Raw genomic sequence first — 21,830 nt, forward strand, 5'->3', positions numbered from 1 at the left:
GAGTGGAGGAGCAAGACAATCGTTCTCTAGACCCCAACACCTTCGATAAACAAAACTAAAAAAATAAAAAATTATATAAAAACAAAATGATAAATAAATAAAAAAACTTTTTCTATTAACTACTATGAAACCCAACAATCCAATCAAATTAATCATTATTTACATTTATCAATATTACTAAAATTCTATAATATTGATACATGATTATTATTAAAAATTTTAATTAATCTATTTTAAAAGTCATTTTATTAACTTTCATCTTCAATTTAGGAGAATATCTCCATGTCCTGAATATCTAAAAGATAATATTTAAGAAAAAACGTTTATCATTCAAAGTTTAAAAAAATAAAACCTATAGTTTGACTAGGTAACATATATGAAACATGGAGAATAGAGAAAACAATAATGTTGATGTTAAATACCAGGTATGTTTTGTTTTTAGGCACATTTTAGATGAAATTAATATTTTTTATATATATTGAAAGGAAACTCTGCGGTGTTATTGAACGTCCAATAGGATAGTGGGCCTTTATCCTTTTCGTGACGGATACTGTTGGCACCTTGCATCACCAACAGTTGTGTGATGTATTTCACCATTTTACTTATTCTCCTGTTATAGTGACATCTCCTACACATATATTATATAATTAATCATGTCCTACACATATATTATATAATTAATATTTAACTTTTCTAACGTGTATAATTTATTTTAAGGAATCTCACTATTATGAGAAAAATGGCTTATACATTTATAGTATAAAATTTATATAATTACTTAATTAAAAGTTATGTACAACAAGTCCATTGACTACTATAAAAATTACCTTAAAAGTTATATTTATTAATTTTATGGTCAATGATTGAATTCATCAATTGACTGCGTAAAAACTCTTTAGGTAATAGATAAATAATTTCACTTTTATTTCCAAAAAATTTCAATTATTTTTTGAATATACTGAATTTTAATCAAACATTATATTTTGGCACATGAATAACATGAATGGTATTGGTGGCTGCAATGTCCTAAAAACACACTTCCTCAAATTTTCAATATTGCAGAAATTTTGTATTTTTTTTTTCTCTCATTCATGGTGTGATGCAGTAAGGAAGTGACATGTGTTGGAGATTCGAAACTTGAAACTATGCCCACAACGCACCCTAGGGCTTTCAGGTGGGTTAAATTGAAAGGGGCATTTTTTTTTGCTTTGCATGGGAAGGACAAGCACACCCACAACTTAGTACAGTACTTTTTGTTAGTTAAAGCACAAAACAAAACTCATACTATAAGAGCTAAGTTCGTTTCATGTTTACTGTTCAGACTTCTCTCTCTCACATTCACAAGTCTAGAGAGAGAGAGGTGATGTGTCTCTATTTGAGCACAGTACATATATAGTAGCTGGAGGTATGATCAGTTGCAACTATTCTATACAATAATAAATTTTTTCGGGTGGTGGGGGAGTTGTCGGCTAAGGCAGTTGGACAAGGATTCATGAGCTTTGTCTCAAACTGTTTTAGAAAGGGCTCAGTTTTGTTTTGATTATTGGGGTGGGGTGCTCCTTCTTCTTCTTTTTCTTCTTGGTTCCCACTTTGTTTTTGCTTCACAGCACAGGATATTATTCATCGTTGCCACTTCAATCTATCCGAGGTTAGTTAAGTCATTCTTATCTCCAATTTTTGTTGTGGTGGAATTTAGGATTTTTTATGGTGTGGTGTGGATTAGTCGCCTAAATGGCAGATTCTCTGGCTGGATTGGATGCCCTTTTACTCAACTGACCCAGATAGTGTTTCTGGGAGAATATAAGCGTAGTTACTTGTTTTATGCAGATGGTGGAATGCAAATAGAGTATTGATTCGTAGTATGTATGTTAATGGGGGTATTGATTCGTAGTATGTATGTTAATGGGGGTATTGATTCAATATGCAAATGGGCTTTGCGTTTTTTTTGCCGAGTTGTATGATATGATGTCTATTACGCTCCTTTGACAAGGAATACAGAAAATTCTTGGGTTGTCACATCTAGAAAGCACGAGCATATCTTTTGAGGTGTAAAATTTAGAGAATTTGCAATGATGCTGAAAGAGGCACACTTTGTGCTTGCCTGGTTTAGAAAGGAAGATGTAGATTACATTATACAATACATTATAATATGTTGTTTGTCTGTGGATTGCGTGGTTTTAATTGTAGGAAATAACGAGAGAGTAAAGAAATAAATTGTGCAATATTTGCCTTCCTCTTTATTTCATTATTCACCCTGTATTCAGAAAGTAAGGTTGGTTCTCTGTAGTTAGTATATGATTGAAACAAGCACTTCATCGTAATCTACATCTTTAATATATACCAATGGAGAAAGATTTTAACTATATACTGTAAATGCACATTATTAGCCAACTTCACTACATTCCTGCCAGCAGTGGTTGAAGTCTCCCTTTAAAAGTTTTTGAATTCCAAATATTTAATTTGATCATAACATAACAATTTTGAGCTGGAGCGTTGTGTTTTTTATTTCTATTCTTGTTATTTTTGTATTTTTGGGAAGATTCCATAAAACATTCTTCACTGCAGAAACCTGTGACTTTTTTCTCCTGTTGATTTTAAGACTCATTATGATGGTTGTACCTGTTTCAGAGCTCACCACGGGGCACAATAGTGTCATAAAGCTGCTGAAGGCAGAGATGAATTTCCTTATTATATCAGTGAGTGATATGCTTAATCTTTTAAGGGAAATAGAACCTTTATTGGAGTTATCCAAATAAATCAGTGAAAATCTGCTAGACATGGAGGACAGTGAAAGGTAAACATTCATAGATACTCCTTCTCTGCCCCATTTATGCCTTTGTGTTATGTATATTATGTGGTTCTGATTAAGTGTATTTTGTTCTGCTTGTATGCACTATGCTATAACTTTCTTGTAAAGTATAGGTTTGAAGAGAAGTCCTTTCCAAATGGGGATGTCTACATTGGTAGAATCAAGGACGTACTTCCCCATGGAAAAGGAAAGTACACGTGGAAAGATGGGACATTTTATGAAGGTGATTGGGTAGGTGGGAAAATGTCGGGGAAAGGACTGATTACATGGCCAAGAGGAGCAAAGTATGAGGGTGAATTCTCTGGGGGTTACCTTCATGGTCATGGCACCTTTACACATTCTACCGGGTGCATTTATACAGGTGGCTGGAGGATGGATGCTCATCATGGGATTGGACGGAAGATGTATTCCAATTCAGATATATATGATGGTTTATGGAAAGAAGGAATTCGTGAAGGCTGTGGAAGGTATTCTTGGGAGAATGGAAATGTATATATTGGGAATTGGAAAACTGGGAAAATAAATGGAAGAGGGGTTATGAAGTGGGCTAATGGTGATATTTTTGATGGTAGTTGGTTAAATGGGCTTAAACAAGGATCTGGAGTATATAGATTTGCAGATGGGGGGCTTTATATTGGGACATGGAGTAAGGGCCTAAAGGATGGAAAAGGAACATTCTATCCTGCTGGTAGTAAACAACCATCTCTAAGGAAGTTGTGCTCTCTTAACAGTGATGATAGTGGTTTGTTATCAAATACAGAAAAACATATGCCTCCGAAACAAAAATTTACACGTAGTTTTTCTGAAAAGATTTCAGTCAGTGGTAGATCAAAAAGTTCACGTCAAATATCACATCGGACTTCATCATTAGATTCAAATTTTAGCCTTCAAAATCCTGCTGGAGATTGCATATGTCGTGACTCTTCTCCCTCAGTATCACAGACCCTGAATGAGAGTCAATCTGAGGCCTCATTATCACCCTCCTTGGTTTATGAAAGGGAATATATGCAAGGAGTTCTTATTATGGAGAGAACTAGGCATTATTCAGAAATCCCACATAAAAACAAACGACAAAATAAGTTTAGTGTGAAGCAGGTTAAGAAGAGTTCATGGATTGATATTTTGGGGGGCCGCCGAAGCTATTATTTGAAGCTTAATTTGCAGCTTGGCATCAGGTAAATTACATGATCTAGCATCACCCTTCTAACCTATTTTGAAACAATTGCTATAGTATCTGTTACCAGTAATATCACCTTTCTTTCTGCTGCATTAAACTTATTGTTACTTTAAAATCAAGATCGTGTGTAGAAAGTGATTCAACCAAAAATTTAGATGACTTCAATCCTGAAATTAATAACTCAGAAGTATTGAACAAGTTTCCATGTAGTTAGCAACTTAGTGCGCATTAGAGTGTATTGATACATACTTGCTCTTGCTCATTGATTTACAAATGAAAGAGAAGGAATGATTTGTTTATTGTTGTTAACAGCAATACTGGTAAAAGCATTTGGGCATGGATGGGTAATTTAATCACGTTTAAGTACAAGAATTCCAAAAGAATATATAGATGATAGAGTGACTATCCCAAAGGTTTTAGAGTCATCATCACTAAAAGGCTTATTCTCAAAGCAGATGGGAGGTTATTTAGTTTGCAGAAATTAATGGCTTAAATCACCTTTGACAGTAGTATTTTTTTTACACTGATAATGTTGATGCTGTAGTTTGATTATTAGATGTTAGTCATTCAGGCTGATCTGAGAGGGAAAAAGACAGAATGATATATTCTGTTGAAAGCATGTAGAGCTTTTGTCTGATATTGGTTTATAACTTATTCAAACAAACTAAAACTTATGGAAAAAGAATAAGGTAAACTAAAATATCAAAAGGCATGCCTCTTTACCTCATTCTTAAGTGCCATAAACTCCATTATATTTCTTGTAGTTTTGCTGCAGTTTTTTTGTTTAAATAGAAACAATGAAAATAATTACATTCTCATGAGCCGAGTAAGATAAAGAAAATGTGGGGGGGGGGATCTCTTGTTAAATCAAAGTTAATGTGTCTGGTTCATTCCAATTAGTATTTTGTTCAATATGAAGGCTTGATTAAAGAAATTTGGCTGAATTCTCAGGTACACTGTTGGAAAGATTACACCAGTGCCTGCACGTGATGTTCGGTCATCTGATTTTGGAGATCGAGCTAGGATAAGGATGTACTTCCCCAAGAAGGGTTCACAGTTTACTCCTCCACATTGTTCTATAGACTTCTACTGGAAGGATTATTGCCCTATGGTCTTCAGGTATTTATTAACTACATGTTTAGCATAATTTTCCATATGGCTACAGTTGGATCAATTTATTTAGAAGTTGTAAGACATGAAAGCATTAGCTCCTCTTAAATTTTGTTTGTTGTGTTAGCTTAGAAAACTATTGGTGCATCCAATTTATTTCCTCTGAAGAACTTCCAAACCGGAGAATCAATGTTGAAAGTTTAGCTCAACCCTTTTCTTTAAGTATAAATAAAGGAAGGAAATATGTCCAATTTTAATGTGAACATTGTCATTATAAAAAAATATACATGAATTCTTGAGAATATGAATTTGAGATTATGGTGGTATATTAGAGTCATAGAGCGCTTAGTCAAGGCTATGGTTTAGAAGGATATGATATTTCGAGATGTAATTATTGGCAGACTCAACACCTTATTTTCAAATTAGCACTTGGTCCATTAATGAATTGAAGGTTTCATGTGCTTGATTTATGTATGCCTCCTCATATTTTTTTTTCTTCTGCTTTCTTTGCATAATTACACTAGCATATATTTCCAGGAATTTGAGAGAGATGTTCAAATTAGATGCTGCAGAGTACATGATGTCCATTTGTGGTGATTCTGGTCTAAGAGACATATCTTCACCTGGAAAAAGTGGCAGCATCTTCTTTCTTTCTCAAGATGATAGATTCGTGATAAAGACACTGAAAAAATATGAACTAAAGGTTTGCAATCACCCGTTTTTCGCCCTTCATGGATCAAGAACATTTTAACATTAATTGTCTTGTGTTGAATTCAACAACTGGTATATGAGTTCAACTTTTTAAGAGTTCTGAAGCTGTATGCATAAGCATATTAGAGGGCATATACACAATAGAGTGATATACAATTTCATTGGTACCAGCTACCCAACCCCGCAGAGACCAGTAATGCTTGATAGGGCCACTAATCTGACTACAAAATTTAAGGACAAGGTTCAACGGAATCCATGCCAAAATGGCTTGTTTAGGCGGTTTGGCTGGAAATTTTCTTTAGAGAAGTATTTTTTTGTTATATGGAGAAAAGATAATTGTATATAAGTCTATCTTTGATAATCCATCTACACCAGTAGGACTTGCTCATGCGTGCGAGTAATTTGATGACAATTTTCAAGGACAAAGTTCATGAAATCCAGTGCCAAAATATCTAAGAAGGCCACATTATGATGCACCTTTTCTGGATAGACATGTTTTTGCGGTGAAAAAACATTTCTAGACTGAAATAGATAATGGCTATCTTTCTGAATCCTGTAGTTCCATAGTCTCCAAAAATACTTCTAATTCTAGTGCCTATAATCTAATGACAATTAAAGGCAAGGTTCATGAAATCCAATGCCAAAATGGCTCATCAAAGATTGTGTTTAGATGGGATCTTCTGGCGAAAAGTTGTTCATATGTTTGTTAGAAAGTCACTTTTACAGAGAAATTAGCGATTGCTTATGTTTCCAACTTTCACATTAAATAATGAATTTGATTTACCCAATTAAATGACAATTCCAAAGTTCATGGTTGTATAGACGCTTTTGCTCTTCTTGTAGGTTATGCTCAACATGCTTCCTAAATACTACCATCACGTAGGAAGTTATGAGAATACTCTTATTACAAAATTCTTTGGCCTCCATCGAATAACACTAAGAGGTGGGAAAAAGGTATTACCAAAGATCCATCTCTAGCTTCTTTTTAATTGGTACTACAGCTATAAATATCCTTGTTTTCCACCATGGCAAGTGAGAAAAAGGTTGGTTGTTGTTGCTGTTGGATAAATATTTCCTTCTCTCTTCATTAGGTGCGCTTTGTGGTCATGGGGAATATGTTCTGCACAGAATTGCATATTCACCGTCGTTATGATCTGAAGGGGTCTTCTCAAGGAAGATATACAAAGGAAGAAAAAATTAATAGCAATACAACATTGAAAGATCTTGATCTAAAATATGAATTTTATATGGATAAAAAATTACGAGAATCCCTATTCAAGTGAGTTCCTACTATTTGAAAGCTATTTCTGTTAAAAGAGACTATCTTGCATGAAATTCTGGTTGGTTTCTATCTCTACTCCCGACTTTTGAAACAGATAATGAATTTTCAAAGTATTAATGCAAAGATATGTTGGATTATCTCTAGTTTGAATCAAGCTTCTTGTTTGGACATGCTACTATAGCTTTTACTGATTAATATCTGGTTAGTTTCCCAGTTAAGTACTTCATGAAAAAAAGTTGTCTCTGTTCATATTTTCAAATTGGAGAGATTTATTTCTGAACTTTACATTAGTATCGGCAAACCAAATTGTGATCAACATAGAGGTGTTGCATTAGATATAATTAGTGTAGGGTGATTAAATTTGTTATGAAATTTCTATTGAAGATTCTACTTCTTTCTTTTTATTTTCAATAGAGAAGATATATATTGCTAGAAGTTATAAATCACTGGACTCTCTGGGTTTTATGATTGATTTTACTTTCATACTAGCACACTTCTACTGGCACGTTATAAAAATGAGTTGTGTTTCTTGATTATATATGCACTAAAATATTTATCAGGACAGTTGTTTTGGAATGCTCATTGACTGAAGGATTAGTAAGTTGAGCTTCTAGTTATGATTCAAATGTTTTTTCTGGTGCAGACAAATTTCTGTAGACTGCATGTTCTTGGAGTCTCAGCACATAATTGATTACAGTCTTCTGTTGGGATTACATTTTAGAGCTCCGGAGAATCTTAAGGCCTTAGTTGAACCTTCCAGACTAATGCAGCCTCAATTTAGCATACCTTCTGAAGATGGTAAATACCTCCTATGATGTCATTTCAGAACTTTTATGGGAGTTTTCTTTAAAAAATTAGTGACTTTAGAAGGCACCTAGCATGGTTTATTAAGTAACTAGGATTTGTTTGGACAAACTTCACCAAAAAAAAAACTTCACTAAACTTTTTCTCCAATGATAAGCTTGTGTTTCGATCATACAAGTTCACTAAACTAATTCCATTGTCTCTATTTCTTGCATTTGTTCCTCAGTTTCTTTTGTACGATTGAGCACTTTTTGACTTGCTTTGCTTTACCAGATGCACACAAGCAAGGGGAGCAGTTGATCATTCCCAAAGGCTTGTTATTGGTTGCTCATGAACCCAGCTTTGTCAACACTGCACCTGGACCCCACATTAGAGGAAATACATTGAGAGCATACTCCATAGGTGACAAGGAAGTTGATCTTTTACTTCCTGGTACTGCAAGGTATCCTCTGCAGCATTATTCTGTATGCTTCCTTTTTCAACATTCATTAATCTTGCAGCATTATTCTGTATGCTTCCTGGTACTGTACTTCTTGTCACTTTCTTTTATAAAAATTCTTAGCAGAAATCACCTGTTTTGTTGTGTTGCATTGCAATGATACATATCATATATCAAGTGGTGTGCTACTCAGGTTAAGAGTGCAATTAGGAGTAAACATGCCAGCTCAAGCGACACGCAAAGTTCAGGAGGACAAGGTGGAGGAGTCAGAAGTAGAGCTTTTTGAGGTTTATGATGTAGTCCTATACATGGGCATAATTGACATATTGCAGGAATACACTGTGAAAAAGAAACTTGAGCATGCCTGCAAATCACTGCAACATGACCCTATGACTATATCAGTCGTGAAACCCAAGACTTATGCTGAACGTTTCATCAGTTTCATGGAGAAAAAAGTTTTTCCGGAGCCACAGACTCCTTGAAATGTATATTTTACCTTTTTTTATTTGTTTAAATACTTCTTTGTAATCATTTGTTCTTAAGGAAGAGTATTTTGTTAGTTATATTTTACATTTTTCTTCTTTTGATGCAAATGTGTATTCACTTCCAATTTCAAATTAAATTACCTTTTTGTATTACTTTCTAATAATGCTAAAACATATCTTATATCAAACAGTATAACCATTGTCTTTCATATTAATATTTATTATACGTTTCTATATTGCATTTTTTTGAAGTTCATCAAACACTTGAAGGTGAAGGTGGAGGAAGGGGCAGCACAAAGGCAGATTCGATTGTTGGCAGCTTCTATAATAGGTATCTGTTTACACGAATTAGTCAAAGAATTGGGACCAAAGCAGTACTAAAAAACAAGAAAAAAATGGGCTAAACCACAAAATACAGTTCTCAACTTCAACAGGTTAAGTTTCCTGAATGCTAAGCATTTATTAAGATCCACCTGAAAAAAAAATCTGGATTTCCATTTAACAAGAATAATTAATCTCCTATCTTCAGTAATTGCTGAATAATCAGTCTCTCTTCATTCTCATCTCTGTTTTGACATAATTCAGATCTAATCCCTCCACTATTCAGTACCAGGATAAGAACTGAAGAAACAAAAGCAACAAAGGTTAAAAAGAGAAGAATTTTACAATTTAGTATATATGTATGCACCAGTTTCTTTATAGAGATTCTTCAAAAAAAAAAAAAAAGTTAACTTCTTTATAAATTAAAATTAATTTATATATGAATTAATTTGTAATTCTTTTTACAGTTTTTCTAAATTGTTAATTTTTAACTTGTGCAAACAATACTACTATTTAACACATTCATTTTAATACACTTCTCATTACTGGGTAAAGATTAAAAGATATAATTAAGTTTGTTAAACAAATAGTGATAAATATAATTTTTTATAATTTCTAATAAACTTTAGTAAATAACACAAGATGTCTTCAATACCTTTTTCACATGTGTTGTGTTGCTAAGAAGGATGAACCTTGCTAGAAGCAATGGATGAGTTAACTGAAGCCTCAATAATGTACCTCTTGGAAGCAACAGAAGCAGCACTTTCCTCCATTTTTCTTCCACTCTCAGCAGTTTCAATAAAACTATCAACTTCAGATTTTGACATTCGCTCAATCTCTTCTTCAAAGTACCTAAACTCTTCCATGGTACTTTCCATGATCCTGTCAAAGTGATCCTCTGCTTGTTGCATAGTAGCTTCTGCTTCTTCCACCTCTCTCTCTTGCTCCACAGCTACCCATGCCTTGTATGACTCAATCTCAAACAGCTTCATCAGGTCTTCTGTTGTGAAAAGATCAAAACTTTTGTCATGCAAAGGTTGATCTGAGAGGAAGGTGAACTGGGAAATGAGGGTTTCCATTTTTCTTGAGAGTGAATTGATGAAGCAGATGTCATAGGTGAGGCATATATACAAAAAGTATTTGTCTTTTTACAACGTTAACAAAATTTGGCAGGAATTTGCTGTTGGGTCACGTGGTTCCTAACCCATGTTGGACCAAATCTTAGTGTAAATTCTTGTGGGACAGTGAAATAGACTTCATTATGATGTGAAAAAGGCTTAGAGAACCGTTGAAACCCCTTTTCTTCTGATCTAGAAGACAAGGCTAGTGAATAAGCTTTTTAGATGCTCTAACGGTTTTATGTTATTTTTTGTGTTGTTTTATGAGTTACTTTCCATTAGAGTAACCAAAGCCATGGAATCTTAACCATGGAAGGAGAATGACACTAGTGCTTTGAAATGTTCGTGTAATTCTCATTTCTTAAATCATGAATTTTGAAAAATAAAGTTTAGATGTTTGCTTGTTGTTTCTTTAAAAAAAATAATCACTTTCAAAGTTGATAATAAAAATATCTTATTGAAACTAAATTAAAAAATTTATGCATTACTTTTTTAGCTATATTATATGTAAGGAAAATGTAACGTAAATATAGAAAGATTCATGCAAGTTAGAAAAAAAAAAAAAAAAGCAAAATGTCAAATTTTGATGAAACCCGATAAAACTACTGTGGATAAAAATATTTATGTGGCTAATTTAAATTTATTTTTTACCCTTTTATCTGTTAAATAATATATATATATATATATATATATTACTTTTTCACGTGATGATAAAAGCTTGATTAAAATAAGTTTTAATTAAAAAAAAAAGTTGTTTAGCGTAACCCAAACTTTCATTCTTATTTTATATACATGGTATATTTTAATAAACTTTCTATCAATATTTTTACACGAAAAAGTTAAAAATATTAAAGTAGAATAAAATAAAAATATCCATAAATTATATAAAATTAATTTATAAAGTTATCGAATTTAAATTATTTAAAACTGAATTTTAAAAAAATATATAATTTAATCTAGCCTATGAAAAAAATTTATTTTTATTTCTTTTTCTTATAAGTGTTTGCCAGGTAAACTCTACAGAAATGGTCTATTTTAAATTAATAAGTTAAATGTGTTTGTACAAGTAATAAATTTAATAGGTTAAAATAGTAATTAGATATCATTGACCTAATTAATAATATAATAATGATCCATGAAGAAAATTTGTGTTGCATTTCCATCATTATAAAACTAGCAGGGATAATACTATGAACGGATTTAGCGTTTTCAACGAAATGTGGAAAAAATTAATGACAGAGAAGAAACATGTTAATGCAGTTAATGGAAATGTAACCTTTTTATTAATAACATGTTAATGCAGTTAATGGAAATGTAATCTTTTTATTAATAACATGTTAATGCAGTTAATGGAAATGTAACTTTTTATTAATAATATTTTTGTTGTGATTGTTATTATTTGAGGGGTTGTGAAGTTTCATAATTGTATAACATGAAATCTTTTATTTAAAAAAAAGTTATTTTTTTTAATTACATTCCATTACCAGCTAATCCAGATCAAAACGCATTGTTAATACATTTTTTTGGATTTATTCTTTAATTTATGACATTTGTAAGACATGTATGTCACTCACTTTTGGATTATAAATAATTTTCAAAAACTCAATTTGTTCAACTCCAAATCATAATCATAATTCAATACCATGCCATATCACACAATAATATAATTTATTTATTAAGATTTGATAATAAATAAATTATTCTATTACATTAATTTAGAGTTTAGAATTAAAAATTAGAGTTTAAAGTTTATGATTTAACACACAATATTATTCAATATTGTATATATATATATATATATAATATATACATACATATATAATATTTTACTGACATTATTTTAATTTTTAAGCATTATAATAATTTTATGTCAAGGTGGTTCTCCTATCATATAAAATTAAAAAAAAAATCAATAATTGCTTGAATGAAAATAAAAAAATGCCCACTCTCGCATCAGGGTTAACGTTTTTATTATATTCAAATAATATAATTAAAAAAAAACAGAAAAAATAAATAATTTTGTAAACATAGTTTTAAAAGATTATATGGAGAAATCATAAGAATTGTCAATACGCAAAAAATTATATCTATTTTTCTTAGTTTTTTATTTGAAAATTATATTGCTGATAATTTAATTATGTAGTTATGAATAATAAAATTATATTAATTTAATAAAAGGATACAACTATTTATTTTAAAAGTAACACTAAAAAGTATTGTAAAAAGTATATCTATATAAATGTTATACATGTAATTAAATAGCAGTATAAACCAGATTAACTAAATTTTCTCGTTCTTTTTATCTTTCAAATTTTGTATATAATTGCCAAACAAAGACAATTTAGAAAAGAGTTCGTGTAAATAAAATTTAAATAGACCAAAATGATAAAATAAATAAATAAAAATCAACACAATAAAATAATTTAATTTTTTATCATAAAAAATCTAAATTTGAATTTTCAGATATTTTTCTTGTAGTTTTCAAAATTAGTTCAAAGGACAGTTTATTAAATAATGGAGTAAAAATTAGTCTAATAGACTAAATTTGGTAAACAAACTTAAATAAGAATAAGGACAAAAAAAGTAAAATTGATAATAATTTTTTCAAATATTAATTATAGTAATAGTGAAATTAAAAAAGAAATCTCATATGTGTGATTTACTCATATAAACTATTTAAAATATTAAATGCGTCTTTTCATTTTTTTATATTAATTGTTGTCTCTATAAAATTTAAACTTATTTTTTAGTCTAAAATTTAAACATATTTGTATGCCATATTAGCAGTAATTATATATTAAAATCTAACGTTGATAACAATCGTAACATAATATTAATTATACAGTTAACCAAAATTATTTTAAATTATATAATTTACGTGTTAAAATTGTTATTCATATAAGTTATTTTTTCTAGTTATTAGTAATGACTTTAAATTTTAAAAGGAAAATATTATGCGATATTTTGTAACATTTAATATATTTAAAATTCTAGAGGAACCTAAAACGCATTCTATCCTGTTATTATTATTATTATTTAAGTATTTATTATACATTTTTATTTCACAGGATATATTCTATGTTAATTTAAAAGTTTATTAAACTTAAATTTTAGTAAATTTATTAATTCATTATTTAATAATTAAATAAATACTATATATTTAATTATTTTCTATATAATTTTAGTATAGACACATCTAAACCATAACTGTTAATCAGTAATTTCACTTATTCAGTTTTCGACCCAATTTTATATTTACAAAATGATTATCAATTGGTTGTATAAATATTTTAATAAATATGTCAAATTAAAAAGAATATTAAAAAAATATTTAAAAATTAATCTTATCAACATTAACAAGACACCGATAAGTATACATTGACTAAATATTCATTTCTATCTCTCCTTGAATTTACAAATAATTTTGTTTTTTTTATTTTAATTTTTAAATTTTAGAAAATTTAAATTTTTGTTTCATTATGAATACTTATTATTTTACTTATATTATTTAATTGAATGTTTTAACCATATCTTAAATAAAGATGTTAGATCCAACATTATAAAATAAAACCAAAATTAAAATTTATTTAATGAGTAAATTTGGAAACAGAGAGAGATAGATAAAAAAAAAATAAAGACAATAAGGAATTAATAAAAGAAATAAAATGAGAGGGAAGTGAAATAAAATTGAGATTATAAATCAAAACGCACCCTAGCAGATCCAAAGAGTGAAGAGAGAGAGAGAGAATGGGGAACAGAGGTGTGTCAACGTTGTTACTCCTGTTCTGCTTCTTCTTCTTCTCAATCAATTTGGTTCCTTCTGCTCTCGCTATTTGGCTTACCGTACCCACCAGTGGTACCAAGTGTGTCTCTGAAGAAATCCAACACAACGTCGTCGTTTTGGCCGACTATGTCGTTATACCCAGTGATCACTCCCAGAACCCCACCATCGCTGTCAAGGTACCCTTTTCCCCTTTCATTCCCACACCCTTTTCCGATTTCTTTCCTGGGTCTTTATTCAATTACACGTTACTTTCTTTCCCTGTCAATCTTTATTGCCTCATTTTTCTGCCAATTTGTTATTTGGTTTTCAAGAAAATTGAGGTTCAAGGGAATCTACTTCCTTGATTTGCGTGTCGTGTGCCTGTTCTGAATCTTGATGGGTTTTAGGGGTGGGCTTGTTTTGTCGTGGATTTGCTACAATTGTTCCTTTGGAAAATTATCATGTGTGTTGGTTGGTTATATTGTACGGTGGTCTATGTTGTTGCTGTCTTTGGTGCTTTGAAAGGTAAAGAAATGTTTGGGACACTTCGCAGAGGAACTGCTTGCTTAATTCATTAGTTGGGAGTTCATTTTCATTTCGATTTATGTACGTTAATTTTAGGTGTTATCTTTATGAATTGTTATCCTATTATCTTATGTTTATCATGAAATTTTTTGTGATATTTTACACCATGCGTGTTCATACTCGTCTGTGGTGTTATAATGCTATGAATTTTGAGTACATTGTTTTGTTTTTACACACACATATATCAGTGAATGTAATTTTTGTTGCTTAAAACTTCTTCAAATTCCTTGGAATATTCTTGTGGGAGCCTGAACGTCTAGGTGTTTGCACTGGAAAATACACCAAGCACTCCTAAAGTTCACAAAAACACCCAGTGAGGCTCAATTATGTGTAACGTGACTTGACCCACATTGATCATGCCTACTTAATGAGTCTGTTCTCTAATGGTTACCACCTTTTTTGGAATCTAGAATTCAGAATTTAAGGAGGACGTGGTGGCAATGGAGCCTTGATTACATGTGAAAAGAATCTAGAATCTCGATGTCAGGGTTCACTGGCCCTTTAAGCCCCAAGAGGGATGGTCTTAGACTGTGATGTGATGTGGTGATGACAGCCTCTATTGGGGATTATTCGTGATGGAAATTTCTCACACAGCCAGCTATTCTGGTTTGATTCTTTGCTAGACGACTCAAATGAATAATTTGCTTCTGGAGATCTGGTGGTAATGGAAAGGTGAAAACATCTTAAAATATATGGTTGCATACATTATGGTAATAATATATCCAACATGGTTCATACCTGCTATGTTGAGCGGTTGCCAAGATCAAAGATGACAGCAGAGTTAAGACTTTAATACTGTTTGAAACTGATAATAACTGTCTCGAGGAGTTATGTATCATTAGATATAAGTGTAATGATAGCTGTCATGTTGGAAGTATGTAGTTTGGTACTGTAGGGAGTTGTATGTCGTAATTTATGTTTGGACAGAGAATAGTTTCTATAGGAGTCATAAGACACCCTTTGATGCATTGTGTGAATTCTGTGGTTCAGTAATAAAAAAACCACCAATTTGTGATGTGATGTGGTGAGGACAGCCTCTATTGGGGATTATTCGTGATGGAAATTTCTCACACAGCCAGCTATTCTGGTTTGATTCTTTGCTAGACGACTCAAATGAATAATTTGCTTATGGTGATCTGGTGGTAATGGAAAGGTGAAAACATCTTAAAATATATGGTTGCATACATTATGGTAATAATATATCCAACATGGTTCATACCTGCTATGTTGAGCGGTTGCCAAGATCAAAGATGACAGCAGAGTTAAGACTTTAATACTGTTTGAAACTGATAATAACTGTCTCGAGGAGTTATGTATCATTAGATATAAGTGTAATGATAGCTGTCATGTTGGAAGTATGTAGTTTGGTACTGTAGGGAGTTGTGTGTCGTAATTTATGTTTGGACAGAGAATAGTTTCTATAGGAGTCATAAGACACCCTTTGATGCATTGTGTGAATTCTGTGGTTCAGTAATAAAAAAACCACCAATTTGTGAATTTGTGTTCTGTTAGATACCCTAGCTACATAAATTCATATAAAAAAATTCCAGGTCTGAACAGAAATAAGATTGAATAACTATGAAAATCGTGTACTTGGAAACATTCTACATTTCTACCGTGTAATAATAGTTTAATTTCTGTTGTTTAGTGTTGCTCGTGTCTCTGTGTTATCAAGATGAAATTCTGGTTGGCTCTTGAATGACAACCTTCTAATTTCAGCTTGTTAAAAAGGTGCATTACTTGTCTCTTGGTTTCTAATAGTAATATGTTTTCTTTAGGTAACATCACCGTATGGAAACAATCTTCATCACATGGAGAACACAACTCATGGTAATATCGCATTTACTACTCAAGAGGCTGGGAACTACCTGGCATGCTTCTGGGTGGATAGCCATAGTCAAGGAGGTGGTGAGGTTAATGTAAACCTTGATTGGAGAATTGGGATTGCAGCCAAGGACTGGGATTCAGTTGCTAGAAAAGAGAAGATTGAGGTAAATGTCCAAGGGATATGCATAATTTTGTTGAATCTCCCTAAGCTATAAATATCTAGTACAAAAACAAAGTCTAATCCACTATAAATATCACATAGATAGAACTTAATTGTTGGTTGACATTCAGTTATAATGAGAAATCTGTCCAGGCACTGTTTTAGTAATTGTATGTGAACTGGAAATATTTGGATCCTGTCATGTTCCGCCCAAGTTATCAGAAGAAAAAACACTAAAGAATGTTTAATGGGACCCACACAAACAACGCTGAGTTCATTATTGTTGCTTTTGTATCTTTCTCCCTCAGAACATAAGAACATGAGAGGATCCAAATCTGAAATTGAAATCTATACCTCTGTTTGCTCTTAATTGATTTTCTTTACTAATTTATGTATCATGTGATTGACGCCTAGGGAGTTGAGCTTGAGCTGAGAAAGCTAGAAGGAGCAGTGGAGGCCATCCATGAGAATTTGCTTTATCTTAAGGGCAGGTAATTCCAAGCACATCAACATAATCCCCTATGAAGAGTTTATTAAAATTTCTTTTCTAAATTTTTCATACATATGATTTCTTTACGGTTATTGTTCAGGGAAGCTGAGATGAGGGTTGTGAGTGAAAAAACAAATGCCAGGGTGGCATGGTTTAGCATTATGTCCTTGGGTATCTGCATTACTGTTTCAGGTTTGCAATTGTGGTATCTGAAGCGGTTTTTCCAGAAGAAGAAGCTTATATAGATTATGCTATTATTGTTAGTTTAATTTTATTAGTGATACAAAGAACATTTAATAACTCAAAAAAAGAAATTATGGACACTACTTGAAGTATTAGACAGAAATTTTTGATACCATAAGTAGAGTTTCTAACTTTTCTTATCCACGGATGATTATTACAATGAATTGCCTTGTATGATTGGGATATGAAAACCGGCAGATAAGAGGAAAAGAATTTTAACGAGTGATACTCGGGTATAAGGTGGGTTATCTTATCATATGTTTGTTGTCAGTTACCATCTTTATGCAGGGGATTACTGGGTAGGATAAGATCAGTAAGGATAATTGTGTTAAATCTTTACTGTTTCAATTGCTACTGGTGTTGAGGATATGAAGGCCTTTTAGGTTAATTTAGTGATGTGTTTGGTAGGAAATAAAATGGTTAGAGGAATATGAATATGCCTCAAGATATTTATCATTCATTAGTATTGTTTTTTGGTGTTGTCATGAAATTCTTTGGGTTCATTTGGTGAGATACTAGTCATGCAGAATTCTCTGTTAAATAGATTATCCTTTCCATTGTCTTGGATCTTCTTCTCCAACATTCAGGGCTATCTTTTAGATTACCATTAGAAATTCGTTGGAGGGTGTCAAACATTTGTTCAAAAAGAACTGCTGTGTATCTTTTACATCCAACGTACTTTTGAGAGGATCTAAACGGTATTCCAAACATTCTCAGGTCTGATTGTAAAATGAGTTTTGTTTTAAAATAACTTATAATAATAGATCGATATTTTATCAAAGCTAATTTTTTGTTTACATATTGCCAAATAAAATATAATTATGATATTATTTATTTAGGTTTATAATAATGAAAAAAATATTCTATTATCTTATAATAAATACTTTTTTACAACTCTATTAGGATTTAATAATAAATAATTTATTCTTTTAAATAAAGCTAGACATTCAATTCACTAATTCATAATTTTAACATTGATATTCATAGCACAAATATATTTTTATTTAAATTAATTGATACATTTAAAAATATACTATAATTCAATTTTATAACAAATTCAAATTTAAATTTTCTCCAACCTACCCAAGTGGTCCAATATTCAAGTCCTGAGCAAATCCTCTAAGGATTGTATATCATGATATGCTGTGAATGGGCAAAAAATTCAAATTAAAAAATTCAATCCATAATTATCCAAATCCATATTAGTTTTGATCCATTTATGATATGATTCCACTAGCACAATATGAATGATTCTTGACATTCTTAGGAATCATCTTGAGTTGGATATGAGAAAGACACTTTATCATAGAATTGGATCAAGGTTCTATGAACAAGAACTCACCAAGACTAGTACCAAAACCCAAACTCATATGGAAGTTCCATGTTTTATCAACTTGAACCAATTGAATTGGAAGAAAAGGCAAAGACACTGATTAAACAACAGAAATGCACCGAACAAAAGACTAGAAATGAAGAAGAAATGATGAAGAACAGCACATAAACAAATGAACCGAAGCAAAGCTCATAAGAAATGAAAATGCCGAACAGAAATTCAAGAGAAGCAAGCTAAGACATGAACAATTGAAAGAGAAGGAAGGAAGGAGAAGAAAAAGCTCATGAAGATGGAGGAATGGTTGGATGATCACGCCACTTAGAGGATGGTGACTCCAAGATGAGTGTGCAAGCCGCCACTTGAGATAACCATTGAACTCTCAAGATAAGACTAGTGAGGAAGACACAAATCTCTCCAATGCTCTCTCAAAAATTGAGTATAGTTTCTCTAATCAAAATTCAAATCTGAAAAATACAAAGGCAGCACCTTAATTTATAGCCTAGAGGTGCTGAAATGCAAAGCTAAAAGAATTCAAAATTCCCCCCAAATACAAATGAAAGTGGCGCCAACTATAGTCATGAAGAAGGTGTGACCTTCTCTCTCACTTTGGCACCTCCCTATTTACTCCTACACCTATCTACTAACGCACCCCCCCTAAGACTCCTATTCTAAAGACCTAAAGATGCTTTAACAAAAGAGGTTTCTAATGTTTCCCTCTAAGCACCTTCAAACAAAGAAATTACAAAAAGAGAAAATAAACGTCCATTAGCTCCTAAAGCTTTGAACATGCTCCTAGTAAGCCTTTGAGGTGGGCTTTGACCTCCATGGGTGTCTTCTATTTGAGCCTCATCCTCTTCTTGCTCTTGATGATTGGCCTCCATGTCCACTGAGCTTGATCTCCATCATACTCCCTGAGTTGAAGAGAATTCGACCACGAATTCTGGAGACCTACAGAAAAAGGAGTTAGATCACTGATATTAAAAGTATGACTACCTAAGAATGTATCAGGCAAATCTAACTCATAAGCATTGTCATTAATCCTCTTTAGGACTTGGAAAGGTCCATCTCCACGAGGCATTAGTTTGGACTTCCTTTGAGTAGGAAAACGATCCTTCCTCAAGTGAAGCCAAACCCAATCACCCTCTTCAAACAACAATGCTTTTCTCCTTTTATTGGCAAGTTCAACATACTTGCCAACCTTCTTCTCAATTCTTTTCTTGATAAGATCAAGAGGTGTTAAGGGATTAAACCCATAGACAACCTCAAAAGGAGAATGTGAGGTGGTAGAATTTACTACACGGTTATATGCAAACTCAACATAGTAAATTCTCCCACACTCTAGGATTCCTCGAAATAAAACATCTCAATAGTTGTCCCAAAGTTCTATTGACCACCTCGGTTTGACCATCGGTTTGTGGGTGGCAAGTGGTAGAAAATAAAAGTTTAGTTCCAAGCTTGCCCCACAAGGTCTTCCAAAAGTGACTTAAGAACTTGGGATCCCATGCAAACGAACCACTTCTTGGAAGAAGAGGTTTGCAATATGGCATGCATCATCCACTTTGTGGCAAGGAATAAAGTGAGCCATCTTTGAAAAACGATCCACTACCACAAAAATGGAGTCCTTTCCCTTTGATGTCTTGGGTAATCCTAAGATGAAATCCATAGATATATCAACCCAAGGCATGAAGGGATAGGAAGAGGAGTATATAAACCATGGGGGTGCATCTTAGACTTAGCTTTGCGGCAAGCTATGCATTTATCACACAAACTATGAACATGTTTATGCATATGAGGCCAAAAGAAATGTTCATGCAACACATCCAAAGTTTTAGCAACCCCAAAGTGACCCATTAAAGCCCCCTCATGAGCTTCTCTAACAAGAGATAATCTAATAGAGCATTGAGGAACACAAAGACGTTTTCCTTTAAAATGAAAGTCATCTTGTATAAAAAAATCTTTGTGTCCTCCCTTAAGACACTCTTGATAGATGAGAGAAAAATCAAGGTCATCATGATAAAGTTCCTTAATGTGATCAAAGCCAAGATATTGAGAACTTAAAAGATTTAGCAAAGTGTATCTTCTAGAAAGTGCATCCGCCACAATGTTTACTTTGCCTTGCTTGTGTTTGATCACATAAGGAAATTGCTCAATGAATTCCACCCACTTAGCATGCCTCTTGTTAAGCTTGTTTTGGCTTTTCAAATACTTAAGAGATTCATGATCACTATGTATCACAAACTCTTTAGGAAAAAGATAGTGTTGCCAAGTAAACAAAGCCCTAACAAGTGCATATAATTCTTTATCATAAGTGGAATAATTGAGATGACTTCCCTTCAATTTCTCACTAAAATAGGCTATGGGGTGGCCCTCTTGAAGGAGAACAGCCCCAATGCCTATGCTAGAAGCATCACACTCAATCTCAAATGTCTTGGTGAAATTAGGAAGGGCCAAGATGGGAGCATTAGTCAATTTTTCTTTCAAAGTTTCAAAAGCTTTTTGTTGAGCTTCTCCCCATTGAAAGACCACATCCTTTTTCACAATATCATTGAGAGGTGCGGCAATGGTACCAAAGTTTGGTACAAATCTTCTATAGAAAGAAGCAAGTCCATGAAAACTTCGGACTTCATTCAAAGATTTCGGTGTAGGCCAATTTTGAATGGCCATCACCTTTGTTTTGTCCACATGGACCCCTTTGCAACTCACAACAAACCCTAGGAATTCTATATGATCAAGAGCAAGCATACATTTAGCAAGATTAACATACAAATGTTCCTTCCTAAGGGTTTCTAAAACTTGCCTAACATGCAACCTATGGTCATCCAAAGATAAGCTATAAATGAGAATGTCATCAAAGTAAACAACAACTTACCAATGAAAGGTCTAAGAACATGATGCATGAGGCGCATGAAGGTACTTGGTGCATTAGTTAAACCAAAGGGCATAACTAACCACTCATATAAACCAAAGTTGGTCTTAAAAGCCGTCTTCCATTCATCACCCGGTTTGATACGGATTTGATTGTAGCCGCTTTTAAGATCAATCTTTGAAATTTTTTTTGAACCATGCAATTCATCCAACAAATCATCTAGTCTAGGTATGGCACGAGCCCGGACTAATGTCGAGTTGAGCGGGCTTGAATCGATGTCGAGCCAAGCGAACCCAAACCAATGTTG

The 21,830-nt window shown here is 32.5% G+C and overlaps 3 protein-coding genes across 6 annotated transcripts; 2 read left to right on the top strand and 1 right to left on the bottom strand.

Annotated features, from left to right (window-relative positions):
- The first annotated feature begins 1,058 nt into the window (after positions 1-1,058).
- On the top strand, positions 1,059-8,895 carry LOC137812258 (phosphatidylinositol 4-phosphate 5-kinase 7-like). Of its 4 annotated transcripts, none has more exons than XM_068614182.1 (10): positions 1,059-1,648; positions 2,629-2,794; positions 2,923-3,984; positions 4,938-5,105; positions 5,634-5,799; positions 6,651-6,761; positions 6,899-7,086; positions 7,733-7,887; positions 8,167-8,335; positions 8,526-8,895. In XM_068614182.1, exons 2-10 carry the CDS (start codon positions 2,778-2,780, stop codon positions 8,812-8,814), a joined length of 2,325 nt encoding a protein of 774 aa, XP_068470283.1. In that variant the 5' UTR covers positions 1,059-1,648; positions 2,629-2,777; the 3' UTR covers positions 8,815-8,895. The 4 variants fall into 4 exon arrangements, with proteins under 4 accessions (XP_068470283.1, XP_068470286.1, XP_068470284.1 ...); XM_068614185.1 differs by having other exon boundaries at positions 1,191-1,648; positions 2,918-3,984; XM_068614183.1 differs by lacking the exon at positions 1,059-1,648 and adding an exon at positions 2,074-2,272.
- A 372-nt stretch (positions 8,896-9,267) lies between these two features.
- On the bottom strand, positions 9,268-10,254 carry LOC137812259 (uncharacterized). Its single transcript, XM_068614186.1, has 2 exons — positions 9,877-10,254; positions 9,268-9,438 (listed from the first exon to the last, which is right to left on the bottom strand). Exons 1-2 carry the CDS (start codon positions 10,215-10,217, stop codon positions 9,417-9,419), a joined length of 363 nt encoding a protein of 120 aa, XP_068470287.1. The 5' UTR covers positions 10,218-10,254; the 3' UTR covers positions 9,268-9,416.
- Positions 10,255-13,944: 3,690 nt separating this feature from the next.
- LOC137812271 (transmembrane emp24 domain-containing protein p24delta4-like) lies at positions 13,945-17,464 on the top strand. Its single transcript, XM_068614198.1, has 4 exons — positions 13,945-14,216; positions 16,383-16,595; positions 17,006-17,082; positions 17,182-17,464. Exons 1-4 carry the CDS (start codon positions 14,004-14,006, stop codon positions 17,324-17,326), a joined length of 648 nt encoding a protein of 215 aa, XP_068470299.1. The 5' UTR covers positions 13,945-14,003; the 3' UTR covers positions 17,327-17,464.
- The last annotated feature ends 4,366 nt before the right edge of the window (positions 17,465-21,830 follow it).

The sequence above is a fragment of the Phaseolus vulgaris genome, chromosome 2, assembly GCF_000499845.2.
Source record: "Phaseolus vulgaris cultivar G19833 chromosome 2, P. vulgaris v2.0, whole genome shotgun sequence".
Classification (NCBI taxonomy): domain Eukaryota; kingdom Viridiplantae; phylum Streptophyta; class Magnoliopsida; order Fabales; family Fabaceae; genus Phaseolus; species Phaseolus vulgaris.